The sequence below is a fragment of the Mustela putorius genome, unplaced genomic scaffold, assembly GCF_011764305.1.
Source record: "Mustela putorius furo isolate JIRA1106 unplaced genomic scaffold, ASM1176430v1.1 tig00003863_pilon_pilon_pilon, whole genome shotgun sequence".
NCBI lineage: Eukaryota > Metazoa > Chordata > Mammalia > Carnivora > Mustelidae > Mustela > Mustela putorius.
The window spans coordinates 18,839,757-18,856,361 of record NW_025422015.1 but is presented as its reverse complement, the minus strand read 5'-3'; the positions used below and the strand labels follow the sequence as shown (position 1 = coordinate 18,856,361).

The window sequence follows — 16,605 nt, the reverse complement described above, 5'->3', positions numbered from 1 at the left end:
CTCTGACGCACACGTGCCCACTCTTCCTTTCAGCCTCAAACACCATCTCACCTAGTAGAAGACCTACAGGATGTGATCAAGCAGGAATCGGACGAACCTGGCATTGTTGCTGAGTTTCAAGAAAATGGACCCCCTTTGCTGAAAAAGATCAAACAAGAGGTAAGCACAAGATCCTTTGGAGGGAGTAAGATGGGAATCCTGCTGCCTCTGTTCCTTGTGGCAGCCTTATATATCTGGCATCAGGACTGGGGATCAACAGCACTTTTTGTACAAGATTTTTCTACAAGATGCAGCTAAGAGGTACTGTCAGACTGTAATAGGCATGGGACCTCTCATCTGGGAGGCCAAGCCACCTCTATCTACTTCGTGTTTGAACAGAAAATGTGTTAGGGAGGATTTAAAAAAGAGAGGAAAACATTTTACTGGACTTTGTCGGTTTGTTTTTTAAGTAGGCTTCATGCCTAGCATGGAGCCCAATGCAGGGCTTGAACTCACGACCCTGAGATCAAGGGATGGATGCTCAGTCAACTGAGCCATGCAGGCACTTCTTTTCTGTACATTTTTATCACTGATACTCAAACACATAGATAATTAATACACATGAATTTTAATTTCCAGATGTCATGGAGAGTTGAAATTTAAATTAAAATAATAGTATCTAATAGTGTCTAGTATAAAAGAAAAAGACACTAACTTGCAAGGATCAAAGTTTTAGTTTTGGGGGAGCTGGGTGGCTCAGATCGTTAAGCATCTGCCTTCAGCTCAGGTCATAGCCTCCAGGTCCCGGGATCAAGCCCTGAGTTAGGCTCCCAGCTTAGCAGGGAGTCTGCATCTCCCTCTCCTTCTGCCTCTCCCCATGCATGTACTCTCTCTCTCTCTCTCAAATTAATAAATAAAATCTTTTTAAAAAAGAAAAAGTTTTATCTTGGGTGGCAAGAAGTATTTCCAATAGGTGGATATAGTGCCTCTGGAATTTTTTTTTCATATAAGGATAAATGTTTGAGAGACTGACCAGAGATTGACTCATTGAGATAAGATTGACAAAGTTGTAAGAGATTTAAAGTGTACAACAAGATGATATGATATACACATACATTGTGGAAGGATTCTCCCTCACTGAGTTAATGGGCACATCCAACACTTCACATGTTGACCTTTTGTTAAATTTTTTTTGTGAGAACGTTGAAGTTCTGCTCTCATAGCCCATTTCAATTATACAGTATAGTTTGATTACAGTCAACATGATATACATTAAATCCTCAGATATTATTCATTTTATAGAAATTTACTCTCAAGGGTCAGTGTTCTGTGGGAAGTTCTAGAAATAACGAAGCACTTCCTGTTTGCTTTTAGGTGGAATCCCCAACAGATAAAGCAGGAAACTTCTTCTGCTCCAACCACTGGGAAGGGGAGAGCCTGAACACCCAGCTGTTCACACAGACATCGCCTGTGACAGATGTGCCAGTAAGTACTTGCCCATTTAGGAGATGTTGGTGCCCCACAGAATTCTCTGCATGGTGCATGAGGCTCCTGTGGTTTTAGCACTATTTAATAACATCCTATTTCTAAATGTTCTCTGCTGTATGACTATTTTCTCATGATTATTAATGCTGAATATAGAAATTTTTGTATATGTATTGGAAATAGATTCTTTTCCATGCAGATTTTTTCATTACTTGTATTCTTATGATTTGAGAGTCCCTGCCACTTAAAAAATCTCCTGCGCCAAAATACATATTTCCATGAAAGCAGAACGTTAATTTTACATTTTCTTTTCAAGTGTTTGTCTTCTAAGGGTAGTATTTCCTCCTTGTTGCATTGCCTCCTGTTTGGTTTTAGGTAGCATCTAGCATGAGGTCAGTCCGTGTCTATAGCAGACACCCTTTATTATTCTTACTACTGCATGACTTTGCTTGCCACCATTTTTTAAAATAAACTTTGTTTTTTAGAGTGGTTTTGGGTTCACAGCAAAACTATGAAGCTGCCAAGATTTTCCACACCCCCCCTCCCCGTGCCTGCATAGCCCTCCCCATTGCCGACACCCCCCACTAGAGTGGTACCTTTGTTACTATTGATGAACCAACATCATTGGTCCTTCCTCCCCCAAAGTCTATATTAGGGCTTATATTAGGGTTCACCTTTGGTGCTATACATTCGATAGGTTTGGACAAATTTATGACATGTATCCACCATTAGAATAGGATAGATACACAGTAGTTTCACTGTCCTAAAAATTCTCTGCGGTCTACCTATTTGTCCCTTCACCACCAACCTCTGGCGCTGCCAACCCCTGGCAACTGCTGATCTTTTGACTGTCTCTATAGTTTTGCTTTTTCCAGGACTTCATATCATTAAAATCATACATGGTGTAGCCTTTTCAGACAGGCTTCTTTCCCTTAGTGATATGTACTTTGTTTCCTCCATTTCCTGTCATGGCTTAATGGCTCCTTTCTTCTTAGCACTCAGTTACCACCATCATTAAAGTTTGGAGTTTGCAAACGGTTGTCCTTTATGGAGAATCAGAGCTAATAACAATTGTTAATCTTTATTCAGTATGTACTAAGGGGTAAGTGCCATTCTAAGAACTTCAGATGTATCACCTCATTGAAGCCTCACAATAGCCTTGCAAAATTGGTAACATCATCTTTGCCATTATTCCAACTGGGAAACAGGCACAAGGAGGCTTACTTACTTGCTTAAGGTTTTATAGCCAATAAGTGGTGGTTCAGGATTAGAACTCAGAAAGTCTTGCTCTAAATTCCATGCTTTTAACCATTATACTGCACTGCCATTAATTTGTAGCTCTAAAATATTTTGGTACCAATATACAAAATAAAGAGTTCTCTAGCGCTAAGTAAATCTTTCATTTCTATTTTTAGAAAATATTTATTTCTTTATTTTAGAAGAGCAAGAGCAGGAGGAGGGGCAGAGGGAGAGGCAGAGAGAATCCTAAGCAGACTCCCCACTGATTTCAGAGCCCAAATCAGGGCTTGATCTCACAACCCTGAGATCATGACTTGAGCTGAAATCAAGAGTCAGCTGCTTAACCAACTGAGCCACCCAGGTGCCCCAGTCTTTCACTTTTTTTTTTTTAATTTGAGAGAGAGAGCGTGAGAGTGGAGAGGTCAGAGGGAGAGCAGACTCCCCACGGAGCAGGGAACCTGATGTGGGACTTGGTCCTGAGACTCCAGGATCGTGATCTGAGCTGAAGGGAGTTGCTTAACAAACTGAGCCACACAACCGCCCCAGTCTTTCGTTTTTAAAAGCATGGATTTACCAATTCCTTTAGCAGATTTTTTATTTTTTTGAGTGCCCACCTCCTGCCTAGAACTGTGTCAGACCCCAAAGCTTTTTGTTTTAGAAGTGTTTGCCACAGTGGGATTAGGATTGGGGCATAGCTAAGGTCTTCTCTAAGCTCAGCAAGAAGAGAATTTCTGGCAGGTTCCCACACTTGTTCCTGCTCATGTGTATCACTTCATATAATCTCCTCTCTACAGTGTCAAAATTGTGTCAGCTCTAATGTTTTCCAGGGTCATTTAAATTCCAAATTGTTCTTTCCCTTTAGAATATTCTCACAAGTTCCGTTTTAATGACGCCAGTATCAGAAGATGAAGACCATGTTCTCAAAGCATTTACAGTACCTAAAAACAGGTCCCTGGCGAGTCCCTTGCAGGTAATTACTGTTCCAACATTGGTGCCTTAAAAGCCATTCACCAAAACACTCATCTGGAGGGTTTTGGGGGGGTTTTATTTTAAGACGTTAGTTATAGAGGAGTGATGCCTTTTAACTCTTGATGTCTAAAATCTAACAATTCCTTATTGCCACTCACATGAGACACAGCACAAGCTTTTATTAGAGCAGGTTTTCAAAGTGTGATGAAGTGAAACATTTCTTACTGTGACTGAGGGCAAGATCAGTGCTTACACGTGTCAATATCTTCCTCTTCTGCTCTTAAACATGTCATAAAAAGTTTATGGATACAGTTTTTTTTTGTTTCCCAATTTTTACCTTTTATGCTTAATTAGTAAGCCATCAAAACTCAGGCACTATTTGGGTTTAAAATTAAGTTTGATATTAACTAATTGGAAAATGATTACCATCTATTTGACTACCAGAATAAGAAAGTCAGCTGCCAGTGTTGTGTGGCTAAGCCGTAGTTGATGGTCTGCTCCTGGGTTTTAATATCAAAAGAGATTTCCCTTATAACCCTGAAGTAGGTGTATGTTGATGAAATACAGCAAATGCCAAATTAATCCTGAGCCAAATGTAAAAAAGAATGCAAATTTACTCCCCTAAAGTATTTAAAGCAGTTCCCAACATGAAGTAGCCCAGCATCCAGTCACCTGCAGAGCCCTCCCCTCCACGTCTCTGAGCTACCCTGAAGGAAACTTCACAAACCCTAAGATGTATAGAAAACCTAGAGACAGAAGTGGAAAGTGCTATTTGTACTGTGAATTAATGTAACCAGAATAAGTTGGTGTGCTTTGAGAACTTGTCTTTTTTTTTTTTTTTCCTCTTAAGGGCTTCCCTATCATTGTGGTAGGTGTTCTCCCCCCCAAATTGTGAGAATCTTAAAACTTCCCCTTTTTAAGGATTGGTGATATTTGGTATTATTTTTTAAGTAATACAAATACAGCTAGAAGGGCTGTAGGCACATTTTGCTTTGTAATCAGATTGTTTTCCTGTGGCCTCTATCTGATCCAGCTGCTCTGGTGAGAGACTGATGGTTGACTGGAATATAGGACACAGAAGAGGGAAAGCCAGGGTGTGGGGGGCTTCTGGAGTGTTCCTGAGTCAGTCAGGCCTGTGTGTCACCAAGAACTGGGACAGGAAGAAGAGAACAAACTCCATTGAGGCCAAAGGGGGCCTAGAAAGCAGGTTAGAAGAATGTCAAGGCGAAGGTCAGCTCTTTCAAAATTTAACCTAGACTGATCCTGGCTCCAGAAAGGCAATGCATTCTTTGTGTTTCTTTCCATCTTCCTTCCAAAATACTTGGCCCTAGGTTTCCAGAGCCTAGAATTTGACCGTTGTTGTTAGTATAGTAAGCTTGAGTAAATCTTACATATATTTTATAACCTAGTCTGGGATTCAACCTATATTTACAGTAGTACAGAAAAAAGGCATTCTGAATTTCAGAGAGTGAACATGTAAGTATATTTGAGGACAGATATCATGATGTGAGTAACTGTCATTGGGTAAGTTGAAAACCCCAGGTTACTTTACTAAAATTGAATCCTAGCTCTTGGGCCTAACTGAATAGTGTTTGGACAAAACCATTAGGGCTGAACATGGAACTGATATAAAAGATATGTTATATAAAACTGGCAAGTTGTCAGTATTATAAAAAAGTAAGTTGTCAGGTTTTTTAATCTAACATGCTAATGTATTTTTAAAAAAATGATTAGTATGGAACTTTATCATTAATGTATTTATATATTATTTAATGGAAATATTAGTTATCTTTGAGACTCAAAATTAAGTAGAGCCCTGTTTCATTAATCTATATTTTCTGCCATATAAAGGAGTCGTGTTTGGCACTCTACAGATTCTAATATCTGTATAATGGGATTAAGCCATTCATATAGATCATGTAGTGAAGGCAGTATTTGTCAATTCCTCTAAATGAAATAATTGAGATCCAGAAGTTAATTTTAGAGTCAATGTTTCTATCTGCACTATATGGTTTACTGATTCATATTGCTTAAATATATCTTAATAACCTGCTGTAATAGATAACTAATTCATTTTAAGAAATACTCACTAAATGAATGAATAGTACACACCAAGAATTTCCATTGTTTTGTGTCTTGGAGCTTTAGCTTCTGATACCATAGAAATAGGCGATTTCTAAAATGTTTTAAACTACTGTGATAAATATTGGGAAATTCATCAAGTGAATCTCAATATTTAAGCATATATTGTTTCTATTTCATGTAGTCCCAATTCAACAATATTTGCATAGGTTCTTATGCAGTTTGGTAATTTTGTCTGTTTAGGACATAATACTTTATCAGATATTTCCATTGATAATTCAATTTGACTTATTTAGGCAGATTGCTTGTGAATAGCATTACTGAACAAATGCATTTCTTACATGGTCTGGCTTTTCAGCTTAAGAGTACTTTATATAACCTACAGCTTTTGTACTTAAAATAAATCACATATTGAATGGGATTTTAGCCAAATAGTCTTGATATTTTTATCATAGTGTTTTTAATTAAAACAACTAGATATGATTCCTTAAAAAGTTTAAAATTTTGATACTTCTAAAATATAAAATGTCTGCCACTTATATAGGGCAATTGATTGTCTATCCTATCCACCCAGTAGTCTAGGTAACTTAAACACAAGCACAGTTTATTGAAGACTACAGTAATTCTGTGTTCTCTCATTTCAGTTTTAATCATCCCTGGCTTAATTATGGCAATAACACGTTAGGCAGAGCAATTACTATTTTTGAGGCCAAACTACTGGACCTTTGTGGTTCTAGCTTCTAATGTACATAAGAAATGCACATGCTTATACACATTTGATATTCTAAAACTAGAAATGCAAGAAGCTGTGAGTTTGACATTTTATTATGACAAGTTTCAAACATACATAGAATTATAGAAAATATTCTGATTTAGATTTATTCTGATTTATTAACATTTTACCATATTTACTGCATCTATTTTTATCATGTGTTAAAATTCCAGACAATACAACATTTATTCATTTATGTACTTCCAGATGTATCTCTAAAAATGTTTTTTAAATGACCTAATACCGCCATCACACATTGTTATTTACAATAATTCCTTAATATTCTAATTCTGTGGCTCTATTTAAGTTTCCCCCATTAATCCAAAAAAGATTCTTTTTATTTTTCTAATCAGAAATGAAAAAGTTTCATTTTGTTGTTAAGTCTTTTAAATCTCTTTTAATCTCTAGACCAATGTTGTCCAATAGAACTCCTGCAGTGATGGAAATGCCCAATATGCTGTTGTCCAGTTTGATAACCACTAGTCGTATGTGGCTAGAGCACTTGAAATGTGGCTAATGCCACTGAGGAACAGAATTTTCGGATTTCATTTAATTTACACTGCTATAGCTTAATAGTCATATTTCCTTGCTCTCTTCCTGGAATTAACCATTTCCCCCAAGAGCTCTGATCCTTTCAGTGGAAAAAGGTGTGTAGAGACCAAAATCAGGGTGCTAAGTATGTCCATGTGTTATGTGGGTTGTCATTGAGAAGCAATGAATTTTAACAACTCAGAACTCCGAGTTACAATCCATAAACTATAATGCTTACATAGAGGCTATATTATCCATTGGGCACAAATAATGTTCTTTTTGTTTTTAAAATTATTTATGCTCAGCCTTCTTCCAAAAGGAATTTGTGGCAGCTGCACAATCTTATAATTGTTGAATTTCTTTTTTCTTTTTAAAGGTGCTTTAATTTTACATTGTACCAGTGAACAGGTACTCATAATAAAAATGTTCTGAGATATTTTTGATATTTGTGTCTCTTTCATGTAGCTCAGAATATGTGAGATCTTCATGTTAGACAATTATACCATGTTTTTCCCTCATTGTATGGGGGTAGAGGATGGAATCTAGAAGGTTATAAAACTATCTAATTTGGGGAAATAAAAGTTGGCTTAGAAAGCTTGCAGTTTGGGACACACACGTATGAATGCAAAGCTCCCTCCTCAACAAGGAGAAAAGAGCTACCTCTTTTCTTCAAAATGCTTTTTAATTAGCTTTACATTTTGAAATAACTTTATTATGCTAATAAACATTTCTTGAGGTAAACATTTTCAGTGGCAAATCCGAAACTGTACTTAAGTTATAAGCCTTCTGAACTTCTGTATTTTTCTCTTAAATTATAATTTCCCTTTATTCCTATTTAAAACCCAAGTGTAAAAGATATGTTCATATGCTGTTTTACACACGCACTTTCCGCTTTTTTTCTAACCACAGAATGACAGCTTTAAATTTTAATTTCCTGACTTGGCTTGTCATGGCCTTACTTTTGTAAAACAGTGAATTTAATTTAAGTGACTTTCTCGGGTCATTATTATTTAAACACATTTACACAGCATTGAGGAATCTTAAAATATTATTGCAAATAGATGAGACTCCCTTTTTCAGTTCCATGTGTTTTTGATTGCTCCTATCTTTATATGAATTGTTAATGAATTTTTTTAAAAACAGGGTGAATTTTTTTTGTATGATCAGCATTGCTGAAGAGCACGATAAACTAGCATGCAGACAACAGGAACCTGGGGTCTGGTTTAGACTCCACCATTTTCTGATTATGTGATCCTAATTCATTAACCTCTTCAGACCAAAATGCTCTTGTCTATAACTTGAGGACTCTAGTATGTCCTCCACTCATCATACAAGGTTGGTAGGACGATGAAATGGAGATAACATTGCTTTCAAAATGACAGCACAACTGCCCATGGACATTGGTGTTATCTATTATCAGGCAAAGGCTGTACACAGTCTCTGTCAGAAAGAGGCAAGGAGGCCTCCCCTATGGCCAGGGCTTCTTGCCCTGTGGTGTACTATTTCCTCTAGCACATTCTTTCTCATTCCCGGTTCCACTCTTGCAGAACTATGTCAGTGGGTCACCCAAAGAGAGAGCTGACTCAACTGATTCCTGAAATAAAGGTAGTCAGAGCTACCTTTGGTATGATGGAGATGAAACAACTGATTAATTGGTTTTCTCTATTTTTCTGCTTCTTGTGTTGGCATGTCAACAGACATGGAAAACAATCTGTCTACACACGACATAGGTCTTTCTAGGTATTTCTTAATGTACTGTGGTGTGGTTGATCTGCTCCTTTGGATACCTCTGTACTCATTTTGTTCTCGCTTGGGTCACTTTTTTCCACTTGCCGCAGCAAGTATTCACATAGTTGTTGGTAGTACTTCAGTGACCTGCTTTCTATATATGTCTTAAAATAAGCAAGTTGGCCATATTCAGCTTTTGGGTTGAACTAGAAAAGGCTGAATAAGGAGGGAAAAGGATATCAAGTTCAAATTCAGGATGCCCTGCCCCAGACATTACAAGACATGGATTTGTTTGTTTGTTTGTTTGTTTTTGTTCACCTTAGTAAACACTATGATGCTAACTCTTCCTTGGGCCAGTAAAGATAGAATTGCTTTGGAGCAATTTGGCACTTGTCTTAATCTTAATAGTCTGAACTAATATGTGACATCCTAGCCTATAAATGTTTGCAAAGTCTATGAACATGTAAGATGGAACCATAACCCTGAGACATGCAGGGAAAACTCCAAACTGGGGAAAATTATAATCACATTAGCAACAGTTAACTTGGCTTTGGGTGGGCAGTTGAGGCACAAGTGGATGGGGCAACTTCCAATCACTGCCTGAACCTTTAATTCCCTAACTTTTAAGGCTTTTTTCTATGAGAAGTTAAAAACCCTGAAGTTGGGGTCATTTCACTGTTTTGTGCAGACAATGGGAGGCCTTCATGCGTGGGAGAAGTTGACCACTGACCTTACCTTAGTGACATTTCATCGCTGGTCCATCCCTGACGTTCAAGATTCAACAGTTTTCAAGATTTTTACATTATGTCTTATAATTGATACATCTTTAAATGATGCCCTTTGGGGAAGGAATTTTTGACTTTTAGAATTTTAGTCCAGAGCAAATCTTTTCTTCAGATGGGTTAAATAAAATAATTGGATAATTCTTGTCCTTACTTGTTAGGACACCTATTTCTTATTTAAAAACAGAACTAAAGAAAAACAGTACTGTCTCATGAGTTGCTTTGGTTTGTCAAAATCATTTTTTTTATGACTGATGCAAATTTTTTATTAGAACTCTGAATTGGAATGCACGTAGCTTGCCAAGATTTTTGAACATCAGCTATTGTGTGAAGTTGCAGTGTGAATATAATAATGTTCAACATGATGAAAAAACCTGTATTCTAGAGGAAAACGAGAAGACAATCTAATTCTGACAGAAAACCACCTGTGGACATGGTCTTGTCTCATTTTATTTCTTCTATTTTCCACAAAGGATCCAAGTATTTATTTCAAGTGCCTTAGCAGGATATCCCAGTTAAAGCTTTGACAGTCTGTTTACAGTTCACTTCTGCCCCGAGGACAATTAAAGGCCCATCACAGGATAAACAAGGTGACTCTCAGGCAAGAGGAGGAGGATGTGTAGTAGGATTATTAATGTTGAAATGAATTAGCATTTGAGTGACAGGGCTGCATTAACACGAGAATTCATGTGCAGAAATCCATAATTCTAATCAATCCTGTAAAGGAAGCTAAAATTAAAGACGGAATCAAGGAGGCACAAAGGTATATATGACAGTAGTAAAAAATATTCTTCTAGCATGAAGACATTTAATCCCCCTTTGTCAAAACTCTTCTGTTTGCTTGAAAAGTTGGCCAAGGGCCACAGGGCTTCAAGGTAGGGAGAGGGAAGGAAGAGGTAAGGAGAGAGAAAGAAGCAAAAGAGGAGGCCATCGTCATTTCAGCTGCTGGACCCGAGCACCTCTTCTCTTACCTGAGTACTGGTGCCTCTGCTCTTCCATAACTCTCACCCTGTTGGTCTATGTCTGCTCTAACCAGGTTTTTCATTCATTGTTGTAAGAAGTACTCACACCCACAGAAGAGGAGATGCCTGCTCATGGTGCCCACTGGCTTTTCTACACACAGTGGCTACTGGGTCCTGGTGTTTGTCTGCACCAGGACAGTCATGTGTTCCAACCGTCTTGCCCTCCCCGGGCTTTGAGCTACAGGGCTTATATGCCCTTGAGATGCTCCATTTTCTGGAATTCGATTTGTTTCTTGGAAAATTCTATTTTGACTTAGGAAAAACTGACTGTTTGAAAAGTTTCCTTAAAACACTAATTAAAAATATAGGGTACCTTTTTCATATTGATCTTGTTTTAAATATCTACTCCTGGAGAAAGAGCTAAACATGGATAAAGTGTTGAGCCATGTAGGAGAGCCAATTAGAACACAGTCGAATTTCAAGAAGATACATAATTTACATGTTTAGAAAAATTAAGTCTATATTTATTGAAGCACAGCTAAGAAAAATTCTTTAAAAAAATTTTTTTTATTTAAATTCAATTAACTAACATATAATGGATTATTGATTTCAGAGGTGGAGGTCAGTGATTATTCAGTCTTATATACTGCCCATCACGTGTCCTCTTTAATGTTCATCACCCAGTTACCCCATCTCCCACAGACCCCTGCCCTCCAGCAACCTTCAGTTTATTTCCTATGATTAAGAGGCTCTTAGGGTTTGTTTCCCTCTCTGCTTTCATCTTTTATTTTTTCCTGTCTTCCCATACGATCCTCTATTTTGTTTCTTAAATTCCACCTACGAGTGAGATCTTATGATAATTATCTTTCTCTGATTGACTCATTTTGCTTAGTATAATACCCTCTTGTTCCATCCACATTGTTTGAAATGGCAAAATTTTTCTTTCTTTTTTTTTTTTTTTTTGGATGGCTGAGCAGTATTAAGTAGAAAAATTCTTCACCAGAGAAAAATAGAAACATTTGTCCCTGTTTCTCACTTTTCTCTCCAATCTCACCTTCATTCCCCCTTCCCCTCCATCTGTTTGTATGGATTCTCTCAAAATAGGTATTTTGAGGTTTTGCATGTGTCTTATGTGATTTGGGATTTACATAGAAGATATTGGCATATGAAGGTATTTCCTTCTGTAGCCTCTTCACTCACTTGTTTTTAAGACCCATGCCCTTGGTTCTGAGCATTGCGCAATCCTTCATGCAGCCGTCCGCCATATTTCCCTCTTCAGTCTGGAGTAGTGACAGGTCACACCGTGGCAGTGGCAACAGATGCTAACTCAGTCACTGAAACGGTAACATCAACTTTTCTTAATTGGGCTTCATGCCTCAATTTGGTGTTTCAGCATGGCACTGAACAATTTAGCAACAACATGGAAACAACTGACTTAATTGAAATATGGAATTTGTACGGACAGATATACACTAGAGAAACGTGTGTTTAATCTGCTTGTTTGAACCTGGAGAACCATCATTTATTCAGAACTATTTCAAAGGAATACTGTAACTACTCTGGTGATTTTGTTTAGGAAAAAAATAAATGTGACCCAAGGCAGAAGTCAGCCCCAAACAAACACCTGTCATCCTTATGATACACAACTCCAGGAAAATATTATGATAATCCATCTCGCTATATAGTATTTCAGGGTAGGTGCTGAGCTTCTGAGCCTTCAGAGCAAACGTGTGTAAACTTGGATGATGCCCTTTGCATTAGTGGTGAGACTGCGTGGCAGGTGGGGCAGAAGCCGAGAAACCAGCTTTGTGTCTGTGCAAGCTCCCAAGTTAGAAACATGGCACCATAAGCCTTCTGTCACTGACACTTTGTTCCAGCCATAGGCTAGGAAACCCCATCACTGTACAAACGCCACGTTCATTCAGAATGATTCCTCTTTGCTACAAAGCCTGATGATTTTGACCTTCACTCTGCCCCCCCACCCCACCATCTAAACACTTCTTCCTGCAATCCAAGACCTCACTGGACTGAGCCTGCAATTTTCCACTGTTAAGGACACTAATGGCAGGGGCGTCCTACACTCCCAAGGGCCTAGACTCAGCCCAGCTTCGCTGCTTCTTAGCTGGTTAACCTTGGGGATGTTGTCCACATTCTTTCTTCCTATACCGTTGGCCGGTCTGCAAAACTGGGCCACCAATCCGCCCCTGTGCCTCTGGCAACCTGTGTCAGGATGACGTGCGTGAGATTAAAGACGGAAAATGCTTGGAAGCATGGCTGGCGCATGGTGACCCTTGCTGAATGTTGTCACCAAATCTGTCTGATCTTCCTCTCTCGCAGTCCCTCCCATAAGCAGTGTACAAACTGCAGCTTCCTGGTTCTTTTGAGCTATTTCTCTACCCAGGGTACGTTCCTTTTTTCTCTCCTCCCCATCTTGTCCTTCCCGGGCAGTGTCTCAGTGCACCATCCCCCCTTCACCTGGGCACGGCCCCACGAACCTCCCACAGTGCCTCTTACCCCACCTGGTTCCCATGCATTCACTTTGTCCTCTACAGGACCTTGGAGGCTCTAAAAAGGAAAGGCCTTTTTTGGCTTATTCTTTTGTCCCATGGAAAAATCCCTCTTGGGTGTCCATAGCGGGAAGAGTTGGGCTTTTGTTAAACTACCGGTTTAGTTTTGAGCTCACAGACCCCGAATCTGCTTGTGTTTCTGTGTCTCCCTTTGCGGTGATGGCTAGAGAGCTCAGGCACAGGCTTGAGGCTGACACCTAGCTGGCACACTGTATTTCATGACAAACGTTTTATGTACAAATATCACCCCATCGTCGTGTTATTTATTTTTTCCATATTTCCCCATGACCCTGCCTCGGCTACTGTTTAATCCCTGTTATCTTATATTTATTTTGTGAGCATCATAAATCCTTTCAGGAACTAAGTAGAGCAAAAAAGTACGTATTTCAGTTGGAAGCAATATGGAGGGAAGGCAGGGTCTCAGACTGTGCAGGAAACAAACCTGGGCCCAAAGCCACTCCACTCCTCACCCTCGGAGCAGCTTTGGGCAGGTTATGTCCACTCTCTGAGTCTCCATTTCCTGCCAGTTTGAAGAGAGAAAGAACCTCCCCCTCAGGGTGCGTGTGCTGTGTCAATGAGATCATGACTGTGATGTGTTGAACACCAGACCCGGATATTGATGCTGCCTAGTAGATCTTTCAGCGTGTCTAACCTGGACAACAGAGATTTCTAAATTAATTGATATTTCACTGATAATACAAAATACATACTATGTTTAGTAGTGAGTCGATTGCAGGACCTGTGGGAGCTTTTTCTCTCAGAGAACTGAAGCCCTCCCCCGTTTGCATAATGAGTAAACGCCCTGAGAGACATCTTAGGTATCTGGGAGGATTAGTCCCATTCCTGTCTCCCAACTTTGCAAAAATCACCCTAATCAACAAAAGGCGCTCAAGGGCCAAGATGCAACTGTAGCTTGTGATCTTGTCTGAAGTGGGGTTTCCTCTCTCTTAGCAATAAATGATTTCTGATCATTAATATCCCTTCATAATGCTGGAGTCCCGTAAATCAGGTCTTATCTGACAAAGGCTCCCTGGTATCTCCTTTTGCTGTCTGAGGATCAGAATTCCATCAGCTGTCCTTGCTGGGATTGGGAATCCTCGGGCTGAAATATGGGTCTCCTGTCTAACCTCGTCATTGGCCTCTTTCCCCCCATTAGCCTTGTGGTGGCGCCTGGGAAGCTGCCTCGTGTGGAAAGACGGAAGATCAGGTGACGGCTTCTGGTCAGGCTCGGAAGTATGTGAACGCCTTTTCAACCCGGACTCTGGTCATGTGAGACGTTTCTAGACAAGCATTATGGTTTTCAGAACACTTCAAGTTGACTTGGGATATGTCATTCCTTTACATGAGACTTTTCATGAATGGGAGAAGAGCCTATTTTTGTTGTGGTACAACAGTTGAGAGCAGCACCAAGTGCATTTAGGTGGATGAAATCTTCTGGGATTTCACCCCACAAAAAGGATTTTTAAAAAATAAATAAATAATAGTCTTACCTAAATTTTTAGGTAATGAATTGTAGTCAGTTTAATATCTTAATGCAGATTTTTTTAAAACATAAAGTGATTTATCTGTTTTTTAGAGGACCAATGGACCAGTATTTTTTTCCATGATGAGGTTTTTGAAATTTTACACACACACACACACACACACACACACACAAAGGTATTCCAATATATCACTTTTCTCAATCACTAAACACAATGCATTACTGTAAATGTTGGCTTAATACCATGGGATCTTTAAATCAAGATTGTAAATGCTCATTTATGGTTAATATCATTGGAGGTACATTTATTGTACTAAACCATTTTATGAGTTTTTTGTTAGCTTGCTTTAAAAATTATTACTGTATGAAATAGTTTTATAAAAAATTATATTTTTATTCAGTAATTTAATTTTGTAAATGCCAAATGAAAAAATGTGTTTTGCTGCTATGGTTTTAGCCTGTAGACATGCTGCTAGTATCAGAGGGGCAGTAGAGCTTTGGATGGAAAGAAAAGAAACTTGGTGTTAGGTAATTGACTATGCACTAGTATTTCAAACTTTTTTATTTTATATATATATATATATATATATATATATATATACACACACACACCTTCCCCTCATCCACCCCCCCCCCCATTGTAATACATTGAAAAACTTGGTTGGGAGATTTTGCATTTGTTGTTGTTACTGGTTTGGTTTTTTTTTGTTTTGTTTTGTTTTGTTTTGGGGTTTTTTTTTTTTTTTATGTTATTGATGGTTTTTAAGAGCATGCATTGCACTTCTTTTTTTTTGGGAGATCTGTGTTGTTGATGTCCTGTGTTTTGTTCTGAGTTTGCCCTCATTGTTTTTTAATTCAGGGCTTATGTGTTTGATTGATGTCCCCTATGGTTTCTGAGCATATGGGCTCGGAACTGCCGTACATGAGACTTTTCATGTGTGTTTGCAGTTGGGGCTTGTGTTTGCAGTTGGGGTCAGGAAACTAGGAATGAAAGCCAGTGGCTGCCTTAAGAATATTTGGTGCCAGATGTCTGTCACTGAACTTGGAGATGACAGTGTACTTACTGCCTTGTAGAGAAATAAAGCTGTGTCCTTATTTTACTTACTTTTGGTATGTCTCTTGTGATTGTGGACGATAGTCATGCTTTTAAGAAAATGGAGTGAATTCAAAACATTTTCTTGTGTTAATAATTTGTGCACCACCTGAACTTCATGTGAAGAAACCAAAAATCCTTACTTTAGAGAACGAAGGACAAGGAAACCAAGTGCAGTAGTTGACAACATAATCACAAGCAGAGGGACAGCTGGGAGGAATCCTGCAGAATGTGTTAGTGTTCCAGCAGCATTTGAGCGGGGACAACGTGTACTGGTACCACAAATGTGGGCAGGGAGAGGAGGACCACAAGGTTGGTGCCCAGAGAGGGAGAGTCATAGAAAGCAGGAGCCCTAGAGAGGAGCCATGACCTTTGGGGACCTCACAGGGAGACAGACAAGGATAATGCCTGACTTTACTTCCATCCTTCCCATCTCTGTCAGGGGCCCTCATTCGCAGAAGCAACCAAAAGCTAGAGGGCAAGGGAGCCCTCTTACAAGGGATGTAAGACCAATCAGCCTTCAAGGGCAGAGCCAGAGGCCTTTTATCTGTTGGGACAAGAGTAGGGTATCCCAGCTAAGTCACACATGAAGTTCACCGCCCAGTATTGCGGATGGGTCTCCACTGCTCTCCATCTCTCGGGTCCCTGTTCTTTCCCCTGTGCTACCATAGACCTTTCCCACAACTTCCTTACAATTTGCTCTTGTCACTGTTGTCCAGCTCCAACTTGGCATTCTCACTTGGTGCGATGCACGTGGTGGTCTGAGAGCCAAGGATTTATGACCCCAATCATGAATCTTTAGGACTGTGTAGGGAAATAAAGAAAGAATAAAAAGTGTTTAGTATTCTGCAGTTGCGTTTCTGAGAGGTAATAATGCGTCCTCCAAAAACAGTGTTATATTCATGAACTCTCAGAGCATGTTCTAGGTGTGTT

The 16,605-nt window shown here is 39.1% G+C and overlaps 1 protein-coding gene across 3 annotated transcripts in view; it reads left to right on the top strand.

Moving 5' to 3' along the window:
• MYB (MYB proto-oncogene, transcription factor) overlaps positions 1–15,679 on the top strand; it is a 34,539-nt gene extending 18,860 nt beyond the window's left edge. For 2 of the 3 annotated variants that reach the window (XM_004740252.3, XM_004740255.3), the window contains 4 exons: positions 34–159; positions 1,354–1,464; positions 3,566–3,673; positions 14,253–15,679. In XM_004740252.3, coding sequence (XP_004740309.1) covers positions 34–159; positions 1,354–1,464; positions 3,566–3,673; positions 14,253–14,369 — 462 coding nt within the window. In that variant the 3' untranslated portion in view covers positions 14,370–15,679. The remainder of the gene's footprint in view (positions 1–33; positions 160–1,353; positions 1,465–3,565; positions 3,674–14,252) is intronic. The other variant, XM_045066333.1, reaches the window with a different exon arrangement.
• Positions 15,680–16,605: the final 926 nt, after the last annotated feature.